The 17,500-nt window shown below is 43.8% G+C and overlaps 1 protein-coding gene across 8 annotated transcripts in view; it reads left to right on the top strand.

The window, feature by feature from the left end:
• The window catches only part of LOC143292578 (uncharacterized), a 419,765-nt gene that overhangs the window by 239,670 nt on the left and 162,595 nt on the right, over window positions 1–17,500 (top strand). For all 8 annotated transcript variants that reach the window (XM_076603006.1, XM_076603009.1, XM_076603005.1 and 5 more), the window contains one exon: window positions 10,604–10,698. In XM_076603006.1, the coding sequence (XP_076459121.1) occupies window positions 10,604–10,698 (95 nt within the window). The remainder of the gene's footprint in view (window positions 1–10,603; window positions 10,699–17,500) is intronic.

Below are 17,500 nucleotides of genomic sequence, written 5' to 3'. Positions count from 1 at the left end.
CACAGAGAGAGATAAAGATTGGAGACAGAAAGAGAACGGGGGTGGGGTGGGCAGGCAGACAGAGAGTTTTTTTGTTGTTGTTTTTTTTTAAGAGCCTCCCTCGGGTCCCTTCCGTCGCATCCTCATCATAGTAGTTGTTTGAAAAGGGATGACAAAATGAGTGTTCAGTGGGGGAATGTTTTCTGTTTGAAATGTGGTTCTGTAAAACAGTGTGTGTGCTTTGCCTCATGAAAAAAAAAAGAAACAAGGCCTTCAAGACTCACTTGTGATACACTTAAAAAAATCCAAGCTTTTTATGTATTGAGTATAATTTCAAAATGTAATGTTTAAGATGAGAAAGATCAGTTTAAAGCAAATTAACTCCCCTAGCATTACAGAGTAATTTCCCTTTTTTACTATCTGCACCAAAACGTTTGCAAAATAAATAAAACTTCCATGCTTAGCAAAAGAAGTTCGTGTTTGAACAAAAAATGATAATAATGACTGCTCTAGCTGTTGGGTCAGAATATCAGATCAAAGTGCCAAGTTTAGAGAATACAAAAAATATAAATATAACAGTAAATGCAGTTTGCATATAATTAGGCTTCATTCTTTATTTATTTTTTGTGCCCATCCCAGAGGCGCAATATTGTTTTAAACAAGATGACTGGAAAGAACTGAATTTTTCCAATTTTTATGCCAAATTTGGTGTCAACTGACAAAATTTGTCAACTGACAAAGTAGTTGCAGAGAAAATGTCAATGTTAAATTTTACCACGGACACACACACACACACACACACACACAACCGAACACCGGGTTAAAACATAGACTCACTTTGTGTACACAAGTGAGTCAAAAACTGGTTCAGTGCAGTGGAATATAACATGATGTTTGGCTGGTCTGTTTCTACGTACGGCCTGCTGCATGTTGTCTTGACATCCGTTCTGTCATGTTCATTGTACCCCGACAGCAGTGAAACGTGTTCTGTTTCTGTGTTTGTGACTCATCATCCAGCTGGGTATAGGTCTGTCGAGAATTCTCTCTCTCTCTCTCTCTCTCTCTCTTCTCTCTCTCGCTCTCCGGCGCTCTCTCTCTCTCTCTCGCTCTCTCTCTCTTTTTATATGTCGATTATTACCATGCTTGTGCCTCTGTATGTGTGTGTGTGTGTGTGTGTGTGTGTGTGTTATTTTTACCATGCGTATGCCTTTATGTAGTATAGTATTCGCATTCTTTAACTTTAAGTAGCATCGTGTAGTTCATGTAATGACATATATAATGTAGTTTTGCGTAGTGTGGACCCTGTTTCAGGGCGGGGACTGGGTGAAAAAAACAAACCAACAACTGCCAGTGCTTATCTATTATCCTCGATAATAAATAATTTGTCTTGTCTTATCTTGTCTCTCTCTCTCTCTCTCGCTCTCTCTCTCCATCTGTTTGCCCAGTGGATGGATGTGTGGGTGGGTTTATGTGTGTGCTTCAGTATGTCAGTTCACGTTTGCGTGTGTTCGTGTGCGTGCGTGCGTGTGTGTGTGTGTGTGTGTGTGAGCACGGGTGCATGATTGTGTGCGTGTTGATCGTGTGCTAATGTGGATGCGAACGTGCAGCGGCGGTTCATGATTTATGGATAGCTGACCACTGAGACATGCAGAACATTAATGGGACATGGGGAGTATCCTGTTGCAGTTTGGGGAAACAGCACGTCTCCTTCCAAACCCCCTCCCCTCCCCTCACTCATGAAAACACACACACACACACACACACACACACACACACACACACACACACGCACGCACACAAGCCTGACACAGCTGTAAACCATGCTTACAAATATAAACGCTCAGCATTACATGGTGTGCGGGTTTATGCGTGTGTTGGGGGGATAGTGGGTGGGGTTTGGGGGGTGGGGTGGATGTCTGTGTGTGTGTGTGTGTGTGTGTGTGTGTGTGTGTGTGTGTGTACGTACGTGCGCGCGTATGTGTATGTGATTCATGGCGGCTTTATTTACTACGTAAGTCTTATCATTCTTCAGCTTTTGAGTGTGTCAAATTTCGGGGGATTCGTGGTACGTGATGGGGCAAGGAGGGTGGAGGATGATTCTATCTCTGTACTCTATTGCAGGATAAATAATTATGTAGAAATATGAATCACTACGATAATAACTTAAAAACATTGTGACTCAAAACACGGATTTTGTTTTCAGTCCAAAGAACAATGGAATTGCGATAAGCAACAAACATTTCGTAGTAAAGAAAAAGAAGAAGAACAACAACAACAACAACAAAAAAAAAACAGTTCATGATAACAACAGCAACAACATCAACAACTACAAAACAGCAACATCAACAACAACAACAACATCAGGAAAGATCAAAGCAGAAAATGGCTGCTCTTCAATCTCAACTCTGAGGGTTGGCTAGGAGCCTCGAAAGTCTCGCCATTTGAAAAGAAGAACAAACAAAAAAAACCAAACAAACAACAACAAAAAACGAAATAAAAAAGGCTCGTTCTGCGTGAAAAAAAAAACGGCCACAAGAAAGACAGCGAAACAGTACACTTGTGCTATACTGGGATCAGATCTCATTTTGGAGCCAACTTTTTCCCTCTTCTTACTTTGGGAAGAAAATGGAGAAATGTTGTTGTTTTTTTTTAATCTAAAGTAGAACTGAAAAGAGAACACTGTCGGCACAGATTTTCCAGATGGCGTGCAAGATATATATATATATATATATATATATATATATATATATATATATATATATATATATATATATATATATGTGTGTGTGTGTGTGTGTGTGTGTGTGTGTGTGTGTGTGTGTGTATCACCGTAAGAACATATCCCGTTTGTCCCCCTACAATCTAAATAAGGAGTGTAATCGGAGACAAAGAAAGACAAACGAAGGATTCAGAGATGGGAAAAAAAAACCCGAAAAACGAAACATACAAAGAAAGTTGGCAAAAGAAAGAAAGGACAAACAAGGGAAAAAGAAAACAGAGAGAGAAACTTCTTCGTTCGTGGGCTGCAACTCCCACGTTCACTCGTATGTACACGAGAGGGTTTTTACGTGTATGACCGTTTTTAGCCCGCCGTGTAGGCAGCCATACTCCGTGCGCGGGTAGTCAAAGAGAGAAACAAAGAAGTGCATGAAGGGTTAAAGAAAGATAAGAACCTAATCAATGTGTCAAGCCATTCAACCATGCTCTGATTTTTCTCACACACACACACACACACACACACACACACACACGTGATGTCTTGATGTAAAAAGCAATTGTTGCTAATTCAATTTACCATCATGAAATATCTCTCTCTCTCTCTCTCTCTCTCTCACACACACACACACACACACAGAGAGAGAGAGAGAGAGAGAGAGAGAGAGAGAGACTCACTCAGACGCACATTACGCACGAGCGTACATATAAACACTACATACGCACTCGACTGAAACATGTTTGGATGATCGACTTTTTTTTTTTTTTTTTTTTTTTTTTCGTTAACAGCTGCGCTTGCATTTCTGTTCTGTTCAGAACAGAACGAAGTAGCGAGCGCGTACATTGACACACACACATGCACAGATACACACACACACACACACACACACACACACACACACACACACACACACACACACACACACACACACACACACACACACACCTACATCCCAACAGATGTTCAGATCAACCATCTTCCGTTGCACATGAGGTTACCAGCTACTCAGCTGCACCTGCTCTTTTGTTTTGGTTTTTCCTCAAGAGAAAGACAGGCCTGGCTGGATTCACATCTCTAACTTTTTTTTCTTCTTTTTCGTGTGTGTGTGTGTGGGAGGGGGGAGGGGTGTAGGTGGGTTGGGGAGGGCGGTGGGGATGCGGCGGCGGCACAAGTCAGGTATTGTCTTCCGAGGTATTCCGGTTCCGTGTTTTATTCAGAAAATGAAGGAGAAAAATAGAAAGAAAGAAAGAAAGAAGAGGAGAGAGAGACAGAGAGACAGTCAGAGATCGAGCGGTAACTTCAGGGAGAATTTCAGAATCAGAAACAGATAATATTAATCTATTATTTCAGTAAGAGAAATTAATGCAGAAATAGCTTGAGGAACTGAAATTTTGTAATCGTTTGGGGAAACGCACCACGGTACAGAGACAGAGTGGAAAAATCGCTCGATTCTTGTGACTTAGAAACAGGCAGATAAACTATACTACGAGCTGTTTATAGCCAGTTACTAAGGTAGGTGAACAGCTAGAGCAAACAAAAAAAAGTACCGTCTGTCCTCAATTCAGGAAAAACAAAAATTGAGACTCTGACAAAGTAAGCAGCGACGTCTTCCAGCAAACACGCTATTTATCCTTCTTCTTTTTTTTTCCTTCATTATTCATTTATCATATTCATTCGTTCATGAATTAAAGCATTCATTCGTTGATTTGCCATTCATTGATTCATTCAGTTCACTCATACAACCGATTTACCATTCATTCATTCATTCAGTTCACTCATACAACTGATTTACCATTCATTCAGTCAGTCAGTTCACTCATACAACTGATTTACCATTCATTCAGTCAGTCAGTTCACTCATACAACTGATTTACCATTCATTCATTCAGTTCTTTCATACAACCAGGCATCCATTCATTCGGTGATTTGCCACAGTTTCAAAACCATGACGGCCGAACGCACAACACGTTTCCCGTTAACAAAGCCGGAACTGAATCAATAATCACCCTGTGCTGTGTTTAGCGTAGCGACCCAATCACACGCCAGCATTATCATCAAAAGTAAAAATGCACGTTGTCAGTTTTAGCCATTAGCTTTCCCTCCCACTCCCCTTCCTCCAACGGGGCCAAAACAACTCTGGGTTCTGGAAGGATGATGAGCATTACAGTGGGGGAGTGGGGTGGGGGTGGGGGAGAGGAGGGACGGAAGCGTAGGCGGAGCGGTTGGATGGGGGGGTGGGGGTGGGGGAGGTACGGTGTTGCTACAGCCGGAACGAGGAAAGCTGGGAAAGCATGGGGATCAGGGGGAGGGGGGGGGGGGGCGCTACACCAGCGCTGAGGGATTTAACCATGTTCTTATTAACTCCTTCCTTCGCACGCGCAGACATGCACACACACACACACACACACACACACACACACATTCTCTCTCTCTCTCTCTCTCTCTCTCTCTCTCTCTCTCTCTCTCTCTCTCTCTCTCACACACACACACACACACACACACACACACACAAGTAAAAAAAGAAGAAAAAAAAAATATATATATATATGCGTGTGTATGTGTGCGTGTGTTTATTTATCTATCTATCAACACATTATTCCAGAATTCGACAACACATTAGATGTAGGATATAGCAATAAATAACAGAACGTCAAGAACCGAGCCTTGCGTTAAGCTATTTGCAACGTTGAGAGAAAGGTCTCTCCAACAAAGAGAAAAGGGTGAAAAATGAAAGCTGCCAGCGGTGCATGAGCATAATCATAGGAGGCATTGCGAAGGACAACGCCACAGAGGTGCATTAACAGGCTGTCATGATCATTTGCGTCAAAAGCGGTCTCGAAATCCATGAGGTTGGAACGGGCAATATTCCTCTGGTATGAGTTGCTTTGACAGGAAAATATATAGAGTACTACGCTGAGGGCGGTAGCATCTGTAGCAGCGGTAATAGCAGCAGCAGCACCATTAGTGGTAGATGCCGAAGAAGTTGTCACGACTTGTCGTGTATTGATTATCATGCAAGGCTGCGTTTAGCATTTCTCTCCTCCTCCTCCTTCTCACCTTCTTCTTCTTCTGCTTCTTCTAATTCCCTTTTTCCATTTTCTTCTTCTTCTTCTTCTTGTGTGTGTGTGTAAGTATGTATGAACATGTAATGTACCAATTGTTCCAGTTTTCATCGCTTTGTTACCTTTAATAGACTATTCAAGTTCCTATTCTTATTCGTCGTTCTTATTATTTTATTTTATTTCAGTTTATTTCTTTATTTTTTATGTTTTGTGTCATTGTTCTTTATTTTTTATGTTTTGTGTCATTAAATGGGCAGAATTGTAAAAAAGGCCTTTACTGTGCCTAATTCTTTACCCATTAAAGATTCGATCTTCTTCTTCTTCTTCTTCTCATAGTTCTCCAATTTTCTTCTGTTTTTCTTCTGTTTCTTTTTCACCCTGCTTTTTCTTCTGCTCCTTCTGCTTCTCCTTCTTATTCACTTTTTCCATTTTCTTCTTCTACTTCTTCGTCTTCTTCTTCTCAGTTTTTCTACTTTATATTCAACGAAAACAGCTGTTGTCTCCCTTACAAGAGGTGAAGAGTGTGTTCTTCAAACAGCAGTTAAAGTGCCAGTGTTCACACACACACACACACACACACGAACCCCTTGCTGCCGCTGTATTTTGGGGTTGCTTGTGTGTATCTGATGAGTTGCCCCACGAGAGCGTGTTGTTGTTGTGGTGTCTGATTGTAGGGGCAGATAGTATAGCCGTTGAGAGCTAATTTCAGGGCAAGGAGCATGATTTGAAAGGGGTGAGAAACGTGTGTGTAGGGAGTTGCTGAAATACAACACTAAAACAAATAGTAAAAGAAAAGGAGAGCTGTCTGTCTGTCTGTCTGTCTGATTGTCTTCCCTTCCTCTAAGCTCTTTTGCTTTCCTCTCTCTCTCTCTCTCTCTCTCTCTCTCTCTATATATATATATATATATATATATATATATATTATATATATATATATGTCTATATACACACTCACACACATCTCTCTCTCTCTCTCTCTCTCTCTCTCTCTCTCTCTCTCTCTCTATATATATATATATATATATATATATATATATATATATATATATATATATATATCTGCCTGTATCCTCTCTCTCTCTCTCTCTCTCTCTCGTCTCATTCTCTCTGTCCCTGTTACTCTTGCTCTCCTTCGCTGCCCCCTCTCTCTCTCTCTCTCTCTCTCTCTCTCTCTCTCTCTCTCTATATATATATATATATATATATATATGTGTGTGTGTGTGTGTGTGTGTGTGTGTGTGTGTGTGTGTGTGTACCTCCTCTCTCTCTCAGTCGCTCTCTCTCTCTCTCTCTCTCTCTCTCTCTCTCTCTCTCTCTCAATTGCTCTGTATCTTTCACTCTGTCTCTGTCCCTCTCTCTTTATCTCCCTCTCTCTCTCTCTCTTTGTCTGTATGTCCCTATCCCTGTCTCTCTGTCTGTCTGTCTCTGTCTCTCTGTCCTTGTGTCTCTCTGTCCCTGTCTGTCTGTCTCTGTCTCTTTCTCCTTGTTTCTGTCTCTCTCTGTCTCTGTCTCTCTGTCCCTGTCTGTCTGTCCGCCTGCCTCACCCCCCCTCCCGCCCTCCCCCCCTCTCTCTCTCTGTCTCTCCTTTGTCTCAGGCATTTCTTTTCCACCTCCCATATAACAGCTTTTGTTTGTAACTGACACTTTACAGGTCTTCCAGACCCCCCACCCCCAACACACACACACACACACACACCTCCTGCCCCCCCCCTCGCCCCCCCCCCGCCCCCCCTCCCCCCTCTTCTCCCGATGTGACCTCAGCTTTCCCCATCATCAGCCGTCTGATATATATATATATATATATATATATATATATCTGCCTGTATCCTCTCTCTCTCTCTCTCTCTCTCTCTCTCTCTCTCTCTCTCTCTCTATATATATATATATATATATATATATATATATATATATATGTGTGTGTGTGTGTGTGTGTGTGTGTGTGTGTGTGTGTGTACCTCATCTCTCTCTCAGTCGCTCTCTCTCTCTCTCTCAATTGCTCTCTATCTTTCACTCTGTCTCTGTCCCTCTCTCTTTATCTCCCTCTCTCTCTCTCTTTGTCTGTATGTCCCTATCCCTGTCTCTCTGTCTGTCTGTCTCTGTCTCTCTGTCCTTGTGTCTCTCTGTCCCTGTCTGTCTGTCTCTGTCTCTTTCTCCTTGTTTCTGTCTCTCTCTCTGTCTCTGTCTCTCTGTCCCTGTCTGTCCGCCTGCCTCACCCCCCCTCCCGCCCTCCCCTCTCTCTCTGTGTCTCCCCTTTCTCTCAGGCATTTCTTTTCCACCTCCCATATAACAGTTTTTGTTTGTAACTGACACTTTACAGGTCTTCCAGACCCCCCCACCCCCAGCACACACACACACACACACACACACACACACACACACACACACACACACACCTCCCGCCCCCCCCCCCCGCACCCCCCCCCCCCCGCCCCCCTACCCCCTCTTCTCCCGATGTGACCTCAGCTTTCCCCATCATCAGCCGTCTGATATATATATATATATATATATATATATATATATATATATATATATATATATATATATATATATCTGCCTGTATCCTCTCTCTCTCTCTCTCTCTCTCTCTCTATATATATATATATATATATATATATATATATATATATGTGTGTGTGTGTGTGTGTGTGTGTGTGTGTGTGTGTGTACCTCATCTCTCTCTCAGTCGCTCTCTCTCTCTCTCTCTCAATTGCTCTCTATCTTTCACTCTGTCTCTGTCCCTCTCTCTTTATCTCCCTCTCTCTCTCTCTCTTTGTCTGTATGTCCCTATCCCTGTCTCTCTGTCTGTCTGTCTCTGTCTCTCTGTCCTTGTGTCTCTCTGTCCCTGTCTGTCTGTCTCTGTCTCTTTCTCCTTGTTTCTGTCTCTCTCTCTGTCTCTGTCTCTCTGTCCCTGTCTGTCTGTCCGCCTGCCTCACCCCCCCTCCCGCCCTCCCCTCTCTCTCTGTGTCTCCCCTTTCTCTCAGGTATTTCTTTTCCACCTCCCATATAACAGTTTTTGTTTGTAACTGACACTTTACAGGTCTTCCAGACCCCCCACCCCCAACACACACACACACACACACACACACACACACACACACCTCCTGCCCCCCCCCCCCTGTCCCCCCTCCCCCCCTCTTCTCCCGATGTGACCTCAGCTTTCCCCATCATCAGCCCTCTAGATCTCCCTCCATTACAGTGTACTCGGTTTCATAAATATTTTCCTTCCGTCCCTTTTATCACACCTCCAGAAGTGGAGGAGGAAGGTAAAGTAGTTTGTTTTTAGTAAATAGAAATGAGTCATTCAATCCATCCACCTCTCTCTCTCTCTCTCTCTCTCTCTCTCTCTCTCTTTTCTTTTCTTTTTTCAATATCTTCTATTGTACTACAATATGATTTGATACCTAATTATGTTTAGGTATGCATATGCATACATATATGTATCTACATGTGGACATATGCATGCATGTGTGTATATGTGCAACGTGAATATGTATATGCATAAGGGTGTGTGTGGAGATGAGTGTGTGCATAATTATGTGTGAGGGTGGGTGGGTGGGTGTGAGTGTGTGACTGTGTTCCCTTCATTATATTTTTATAATGATGATGATGGTGCGTTTATTAGTATTATCATTATCAGTAGTAGTAGTAGTAGTAGTAGTAGTATTTACCATTGCTATTATTGTTGTGTCTTATCGTTACTGTTCTTGTTGTCACAAGGACAGATTGGAAGACTAGGCAATGCCTAAAATCTTTATCCTTGAGTAATAAAGTTTTTGAATCTCTCTCTCTCTCTCTCTCTCTCTCTCTCTCTCTCTCACAGATGTGAGCGATGTTGTGTCTCTCAGTTTGACGCTGTGTTATACTCGTACATTATAGATGTATAAAGTATTCAGTATAACTACATTTATATGCGTACATGTTTGTGTGTCTCTTAGAACAACGGCAGATGTGTAAGTCGGCCAAAGTGCTAATATCTTCACCGTTGGAAAATAAAGATTCATTCATTCATTCTCTCTCTCTCTCTCTCTCTCTCTCTCTCTCTCTCTCTCTCTCTCTCTCTCTCTCTGCACATGTGTTCTCCTCATAACGCCAGCAACACGTCTAAAAACTTCCACAAAATACGGTGCGTACTTTCCTTTCACAAGAGTAACCGGGTTCACTCTTGAGCATTTTGCTATTTTGGGCTGTATTTCTCGCCGTAGAATCTTTTAGTTTTCACAACGACTCGAAGTATCATAACACCGATCATACGTTTTTGTGTCTGCCTAAACCACTTGTGTGTGTGTGTTTGTGTGTGTGTGTGTGTGTGTGTGTGTGTGTGTGTGTGTGTGTGTGTGCAGTATCGTTTTCTTTGCATCTTTTCTAAAATGTCAAAAACTACCTTGTAGTGATCAGATAATTACAGCTGAATGAGGAGGAGAAGAAGAAGAAGAAGAAGAAGAAGAAGAAGAAGAAGAAGAAGATGATGATGATGATGATGATGATGATGATGATGATGATGATGGTGATGATGGTGATGGTGGTGGTGGTGGTGGTGGTGAAGATAATGACAATGAAGAAGAAGAAGATGATGATGATGATGACAATGACGATGATGATGGTGGTGGTAGTGGTGGTGGTGAAGAAGAAGAAGAAGATGATGATGGTGGTGGTGGTGGTGGTGCTGGTTGTGGTAGTGGTGGTGGTGAAGATGAAGAAGAAGAAGAAGAAGAAGAAGAAGAAGAAGAAGAAGAAGAAGAAGAAGAAGAAGAAGAAGAAGAAGAAGAAGAAGAAGATGATGATGATGATGATGATGATGATGATGAAATACCGTTTAATCAAAACCTTCCCTCACATTCTGTTGCAGAGGCGAGTGTGGCGGTCAAGGCTCGCGCCGTCAAGGATTACTTCAACGCGTACGACCCCCAGAGTCTGGCTTTCAAAGAAGGGGATCTGATCACTGTGAGTACCGTCACCTGCTGGTCTGCAGTGTCAGCCTCTGTCGCTGTGTTGGGCGGCTGTTGTTGTTGCAGGGGGAAAGGTGGCAGAATGGTTAAGACGCTCAGCTGCCAATACAGTGAGTCGCGTGAGGTTGTGGGTTCGAATCCCCTTCTCTCGCTCCTTTCTACCACAGTTTGACTGGAAAACCGAGGTCGCGTGTACAGCACGCATTTGGCGCACTGAAAAAGAACCCATGGCAACGAAAGTGTTGTCCTCTGGCAAAATTCTGTGGAGGAAAGCCACTAATAGGTACACGAATAAAAAAAACAAAAATTAAATTATAAGCATGGGATCAAGGCCTGGTGAAGCGCGTTGGGTTATGCTGCTGGTCAGGCATCTGCCTAGTAAATGCCGTGTTGCGCGCGTATATGGATTTATCCGACCGCATGGCGGCTCCTTGAGCGACTGAAACTGAAACTGATGCGGACTGAATGGAGAAACTGTGGATGGTTGTGGCTCCTGTCCTATCTATCGGTCTGTGGCTGATCGTCCAGATGTGCTGTTTGCTTTCCGGAGAAATTCACTTCCGCTCACCGCCACACCCTCACCCCCAACCACCAATACCCCAAACACCAATTTCCCAACCCCCTTCACATCCCCACCCCAACCACCAATACCCCAAACACTAATTCCTTTATCCCCTTCACACCCTCCACCCCCAACCACCAATACCCCAAACACCAATTTCCCAACCCCCTTCACACACCCCACCCCAAACCACCAATACCCCAAACACCAATTTCCCAACCCCCTTCACACACCCCACCCCCATCCACCAATACCCCAAACACCAATTTCCCAACCCCCTTCACACACCCCACCCCCAACCACCAATACCCCAAACACCAATTTCCCAAGCCCCTTCACACACCCCACCCCAACCACCAATACCCCAAACACCAATTCCTTTATCCCCTTCACACCCCCACCCCAAACACCAATACCCCAAACACCAATTCCTTTACACCCTTCACACACCCCAACCCCAACCACCAATACCCCAAACACCAATTTCCATACCCCCTTCACACACCCCAACCCCAACCACCAATACCTCAAACACCAATTTCCATACCCCCTTCACACACCCCACCCCGAACCACCAATACCTCAAACACCAATTTCCATACCCCCTTCACATCCCCACCCCTAACCACCAATACCCCAAACACCAATTTCCCAACCCCCTTCACATCCCCACCCCAAACCACCAATACCCCAAACACCATTTCCCTTACCCCCTTCACATCCCCACCCCTAACCACCAATACCCCAAACACCAATTTCCCAACCCCCTTCACACACCCCAACCCCAACCACCAATACCCCTAACACCAATTTCCGAACCCCCTTCACACACCCCACCCCTAACCACCAATACCCCAAACACCAATTTCCCAACCCCCTTCACACACCCCACCCCTAACCACCAATACCCCAAACACCAATTTCCCAACCCCCTTCACACACCCCAACCCCAACCATCAATACCTCAAACACCAATTTCCATACCCCCTTTACACCTCCCACCCCAAACCACCAATACCCCAAACACCAATTTCCCAACCCCATTCACATCCTACACCCCCATCCACCAATACCCCAAACACCTATTTCTTTGCCCCCTTCACACCCCCACCCCCATCCAGCAATACCCCTAACACCAATTTCCGAACCCCCTTCACACACCCCACCCAAAACACCAATACCCCAAACACCAATTTCCCAAACACTAATTTCCCAACCCCATTCACACACCCCACCCCCAACCACCAATACCCCAAACACCAATTCCCATACCCCCTTCACACACCCCAACCCCATCCACCAATACCCCAAACACCAATTTCCCAACCCCCGTCACACACCCCACCCCAAACACCAATTCCCATACCCCCTTCACACCCCCACCCCCATCCACCAATACCCCAAACACCAATTCCCTTACCCTCTTCCGCCGTGTCTGCCATCGATTATCTGTATTGTTCGTAGTCTGTACACGTGAGGAAATGGAATTCGATGGAGCTTCCCCCAATCACCAGCATATGTTTTCATTTATTAGCACAGCTTTACACGTGATGAGATCATTAATTCGTCAAATACTTGGTATGTTGTAGCTTGTCCAGAGTGTACTAGGATCGTTCCCTCGTCGATCGTCAATGCATAAACCCCACACTTTTCGGAAAGAATCAGAGACGCAATGAGAAAGCCTACTGCTTGAAACCCAGACATCCTTCATAACACACCAGTGTCATAACAAATCCTAACGGCTTTCCACATAGAGGTAATTCACCAGTTTACGTTCAGTCACACTGCCTACAAACGGCAGTGAATTCAACAGAATCCTTCGGACTTAATCACCCTTCGTGCACATGCCAATGACTCACCAAATGGTATGACGATAAAATGAAAGATAACTGCTGAGTCTATAAAAAACAAACAAAAAAACATAATAACACACACACACACACACACACACACACACACACACACACACACACACGCAAACACACGCACACACAAAAAACGAATACAAACGGAGAATATTTATGATTAAGAAAAAAAACTGTTAGGTTGTAAAAAAATAATATGTGAAAAACAACAACAACAAAAAAAAGATTTGCTTTAGGTTAGACGCCTCATTATCAACAGCGAGTCTAGTTTTACAACCTGCAGTAGAAGTTGATTTTAATAAACTTTCATTCATCCGTGACTACCCAGATACTTTGGGCTTTCCACCATTTGTCACAGGAAGATAAGCTCACCCACCGTTTTAAAACCAACACCAATCATTCAATCCCCCCCACACACACACACCACCCCCCACCCCACCCCCCAACACGCGCGACACCCGCCACTAGTGGAGACTTATTTACTCGCTAAATCCTCGCCACTCATTTCCGTTCTCCTGCAGTGCAGGCAGCCACGATTAACGCCCCCAGGCTGTTGGCAAACACGAACCCCTGGGTCCTTGAGACGCGTTCCTCCGCGCCACAACGCTACCATTGAGGGGTCCGGGGAGGCGGCACAAGTGTGTCATTTGCAGGAAAGGTAGCAGGGGTGCCATTTTGGAAGCGCCAAACTTGCCCGCGCCGTCAGACCGCGAAAATGACACGCTGGGGAGAGGACAGGCAGGGTGCAGGCCGAGTGAGCGTTCATTGCAGATCCTGTGTGTCCGTCCTCCACTTGTGTGTGTGGGTGGGAGTATTATAGGCTGGGCTGCGTGTCTCCCTGGGTCTGTCGGGCTTCACACACTGACTGGGCTTGGAGCTTGGATGTTGTGTTTGTTTGAAGGGGGAGGGGAAGGGGGGAGGGAGTGTGTGTGTGTGTGTGTGTGTGTGTGTGTGTGTGTGTGTGCGCGCGCGCGCGCGCGTGTGTGTGTCTGTGAGAGAGAGAGGGGAGAGAGAGAGAAACAGACTGTTAGAGAGACAGAGGCAGAGACAGATAGAAGGGAGTGTTAGCGAGATGCCGCCACGACCTGAGTGCATTAGAGTTCAGGAGGGAACTCTCATTTGTCCCACGTTTATATATACCCAACCAGCACCCCCCCCCCACTTCACCCCGCCCCATTACTTCCCACCCCCCCAAACTAGGTGGATACTATTAGCACGAGTTTTTGTTGTTATTGTTGGTGTTGTTGTTTTGAGGGAGGGGGGAGGGGTGAGGGGGGAAGGTGGGTGGGTGGGGGGAGGGAGGGAGGGGGGGGGTTCTACCACAACTGGTGAACGGTTGATTTGTGTGATTGACCAGCTAATGAACATGTTTCGTGAAATAATATTATCGTGCAGCGGCAGTGTGTTCATTGTTCATTTTATTCACCTCCCACGATGTCCCGGAACCATGTCTTTTCGGGACACAAAATATTTCTAAAAAGAGACAGTGAGAGAAAAAAAAAGAGAAAAAATGATAATGATAATTATGATAATAGAAAGTATAATCATCATCATCATCATCATCATCATCATCATCATCATAATCATGATAAAATAGATAGACTCTGAGCTCCGTTTTGAATGCACTGGAGCGGGCCCAGAAACAGCCATATTTCAGAGAAGGGCTTTTGCTTCTTCTTCTTCTTTATTCATTTCGTTTGTGTAATCATCATATTTAGCTCCACACACACACACGCCCCCCCCCCCCCCCACCCCCACCCCATCCCCCCTCATATTTGGTGTGAACCAGTTCACCACGCGATAAAAACAAAAGCAAAAAAAAATAAATAAATAAAAAATAAAATAAAATAAACCCGAACGTGTGCGTTGCACCCTTTTTTTTCTGATAAAGTGGAAAATAAATAGAATATATCAGCCGTGTTCTCAGTAATTGTGGCGTTTAAGTGCACTGTAAAGAAAAAAAAAAGAAAGAGAAAAAAGCCCAGTTAATCCTATTACGCATGCCTCGAACATCAGTCAGCCAGTTACAGGCAAGCCCGTAGCTATGTTCAACTAGGCGACTACAAACTGATTTATTGCCTAGGGTTATTAATTTGTGTGGGGTGGGTGGAAGGAGGAATGGAGGGAACGTGTGTACGTGTGTGTGTGTGTGTGTGTGTGTGTGTGTGTGTGTGTGCGTGTAGGCGCGCGCGCTAGCGTGTATGTGTATTTTCTGATGGCAACAGAAATAGCATTTGAAAAATAAATAAATAAATAAATAAAAATAAAGGCTAGCGTCGAGGATGATTTTTATTGTTGTTGTTTTACTTATCATTTTGGTGATGCACTCACTTCCTCACAGCCGTTTGTTTGGGGGTTTTTTTGTTGTTGTTGTTTGTTTGTTTGTTGTTGTTTTTTTATTCTTGATGAGAGAGAGGGAGTGAGTGTGTGTGTGTGTGTGTGTGTGTGTGTGTGTGTGTGTGTGTGTGTGAGAGAGAGAGAGAGAGTCAACTTGATTCCCTAGTTGCAACGTGCCAGTAAAGTTGAAGTTCTGGAGTTCTTGCATGGGTGTCTTCTTCTTCTGTGTCTGCAGTTCTTTGTCTGTCGGTGTATGCGACGCCGGTTGTCTTTGCATCAGTCACTGTGATATTTGGCTACAATACTTACCCCCGACAGCCGGAGATGAGCAAAAGCTATGGTCGTAGTTGTGTAGTGGTCAATCACAACATGGCATGTAACCCTGAAAACGAAAGCCTTTTTTGTTCGTTTTTTTTTTTTTTCAGACCAAAAGTTTGAAAGGAAATAATAAAATTCCCCGCCGCAACTTTGCCGTTCTGTAAGTGCACTCTGTGATAAGAAGAAGAATGTGTTGTATGCACAAGGGGGCACGTGCAGTTCCAGTCGGTTCTACTGTTTAAAGTTTGATATAGCATCCGGCGCAGGGCGCCCGCGCTCACACACACACACACACACACACACACGTCTTGCTGAGTTGGTAAAAACAAGACGTGACGTTTGGTACATAACTGTATTGATTTTTATTTCCTTCCAACAGGTTCAGTTTTTCTTTCCCCTATTTTGTCTCTGTTGCGTATGATCTGTAATTTGTTTGCCCCAGAGATACTGATGACGTGATCTGTGTGGCGATAAAGAATGAACTTTTTTTTTTTCCCTTACTTTTTGTCTCGCCCTCTTTGTAATGTTTGTGTTGTTGTTGACATCATTGTCTTCTGACGTGTGTTTTCCTGTGGTGTGCTGGTTTCTTTGCTCATGTCACGAGAAAAGGATGCTGACTTCATTGTGGTGTGCTTGGGAAAGAAAGAAAAGAACATAAAAAAGGGTAGGAAAAGAATGAATATATGTTTAACTCTTTTGGGGCCAGCTTCACTAAACGCCCCAAATCGTCACGCTTTGTTGTTGTTTTTTTTACTTCCATAAACGGAGACACACTATGCATCTGGCCATGATGCATACAGGGTGAAATTTCATGTTCTCTGAGAGCTGTTTGAGAAATCATTTTGTGGCTTAACCCGACGTTTCTGATGGTCCTGTTGGGGTTCGACAAGGTTGTGTCCTTAGTCTTATTTTGTTTCCTTTGTTGAATAGCCAGATAGCAAACTCCATTTACGAGAGAGAGAGAAAGAGAGAGAGAGAGAGATAGAGAGAGAGAGAAGGGGAGAGAGTGAGAGAGAGGGAGAGGGAGAGAATCATTATGACAGTTTGACAACGGCAACGAAAAAAATGAACACCGGCTTCCTTTAGCTCTTATGTCAAGGGGTGCAATTACTGCTAAGTAAATAGAAAAAAAAAATTAATAAAACAAACGGCAAAGAGAAAAGTATACAATATATTGACACTGGCTTCCTTTAGCTGTTATGTCAAGGGGTGCAATCACTGCTAATTGAATATAAAAGAAATTAAAACGGCAGCGGAAAAAAATTGCAATGCATTGACACTGTCATCCTTTAGCTGTTATGTCAAGGGGTGCAATTACTGCTAATTAGATTTTTTTTTTAAACTGCAACGGAAAAAGTATGAACTGACTTGTCTCTGCAGTCGTTATAAAACAAAATGTGAATACTGAATTACGTTCACAAAATAAAACCAAAACTCTGCAAGGGAAACAAATCATTGTTATTATAGTAAACAACTTTAAAAGGTCACTGTTCACTTGGGGCATACTTATGGCCAACTGGAAATTTAGAATAATCTGAATAGCATCATTCCACTTTCGGTAATTTGTTGTGATAATGTAACATTAACACATCGGTTATATTCATATTCGTCAGGACCACCCATGAAGACAGGCATCTCTTCCTTTGGTTTGATGATTCAGCAACAAACATAGCAAGTCATGTATCTTTTCCTCTTCTCTTTCTTCATTCGTGGGC

The sequence above is a fragment of the Babylonia areolata genome, chromosome 18 (genome assembly GCF_041734735.1).
Source record: "Babylonia areolata isolate BAREFJ2019XMU chromosome 18, ASM4173473v1, whole genome shotgun sequence".
Taxonomy (NCBI): domain Eukaryota; kingdom Metazoa; phylum Mollusca; class Gastropoda; order Neogastropoda; family Buccinidae; genus Babylonia; species Babylonia areolata.
This window is presented reverse-complemented; position numbering and strand designations above follow the sequence as displayed.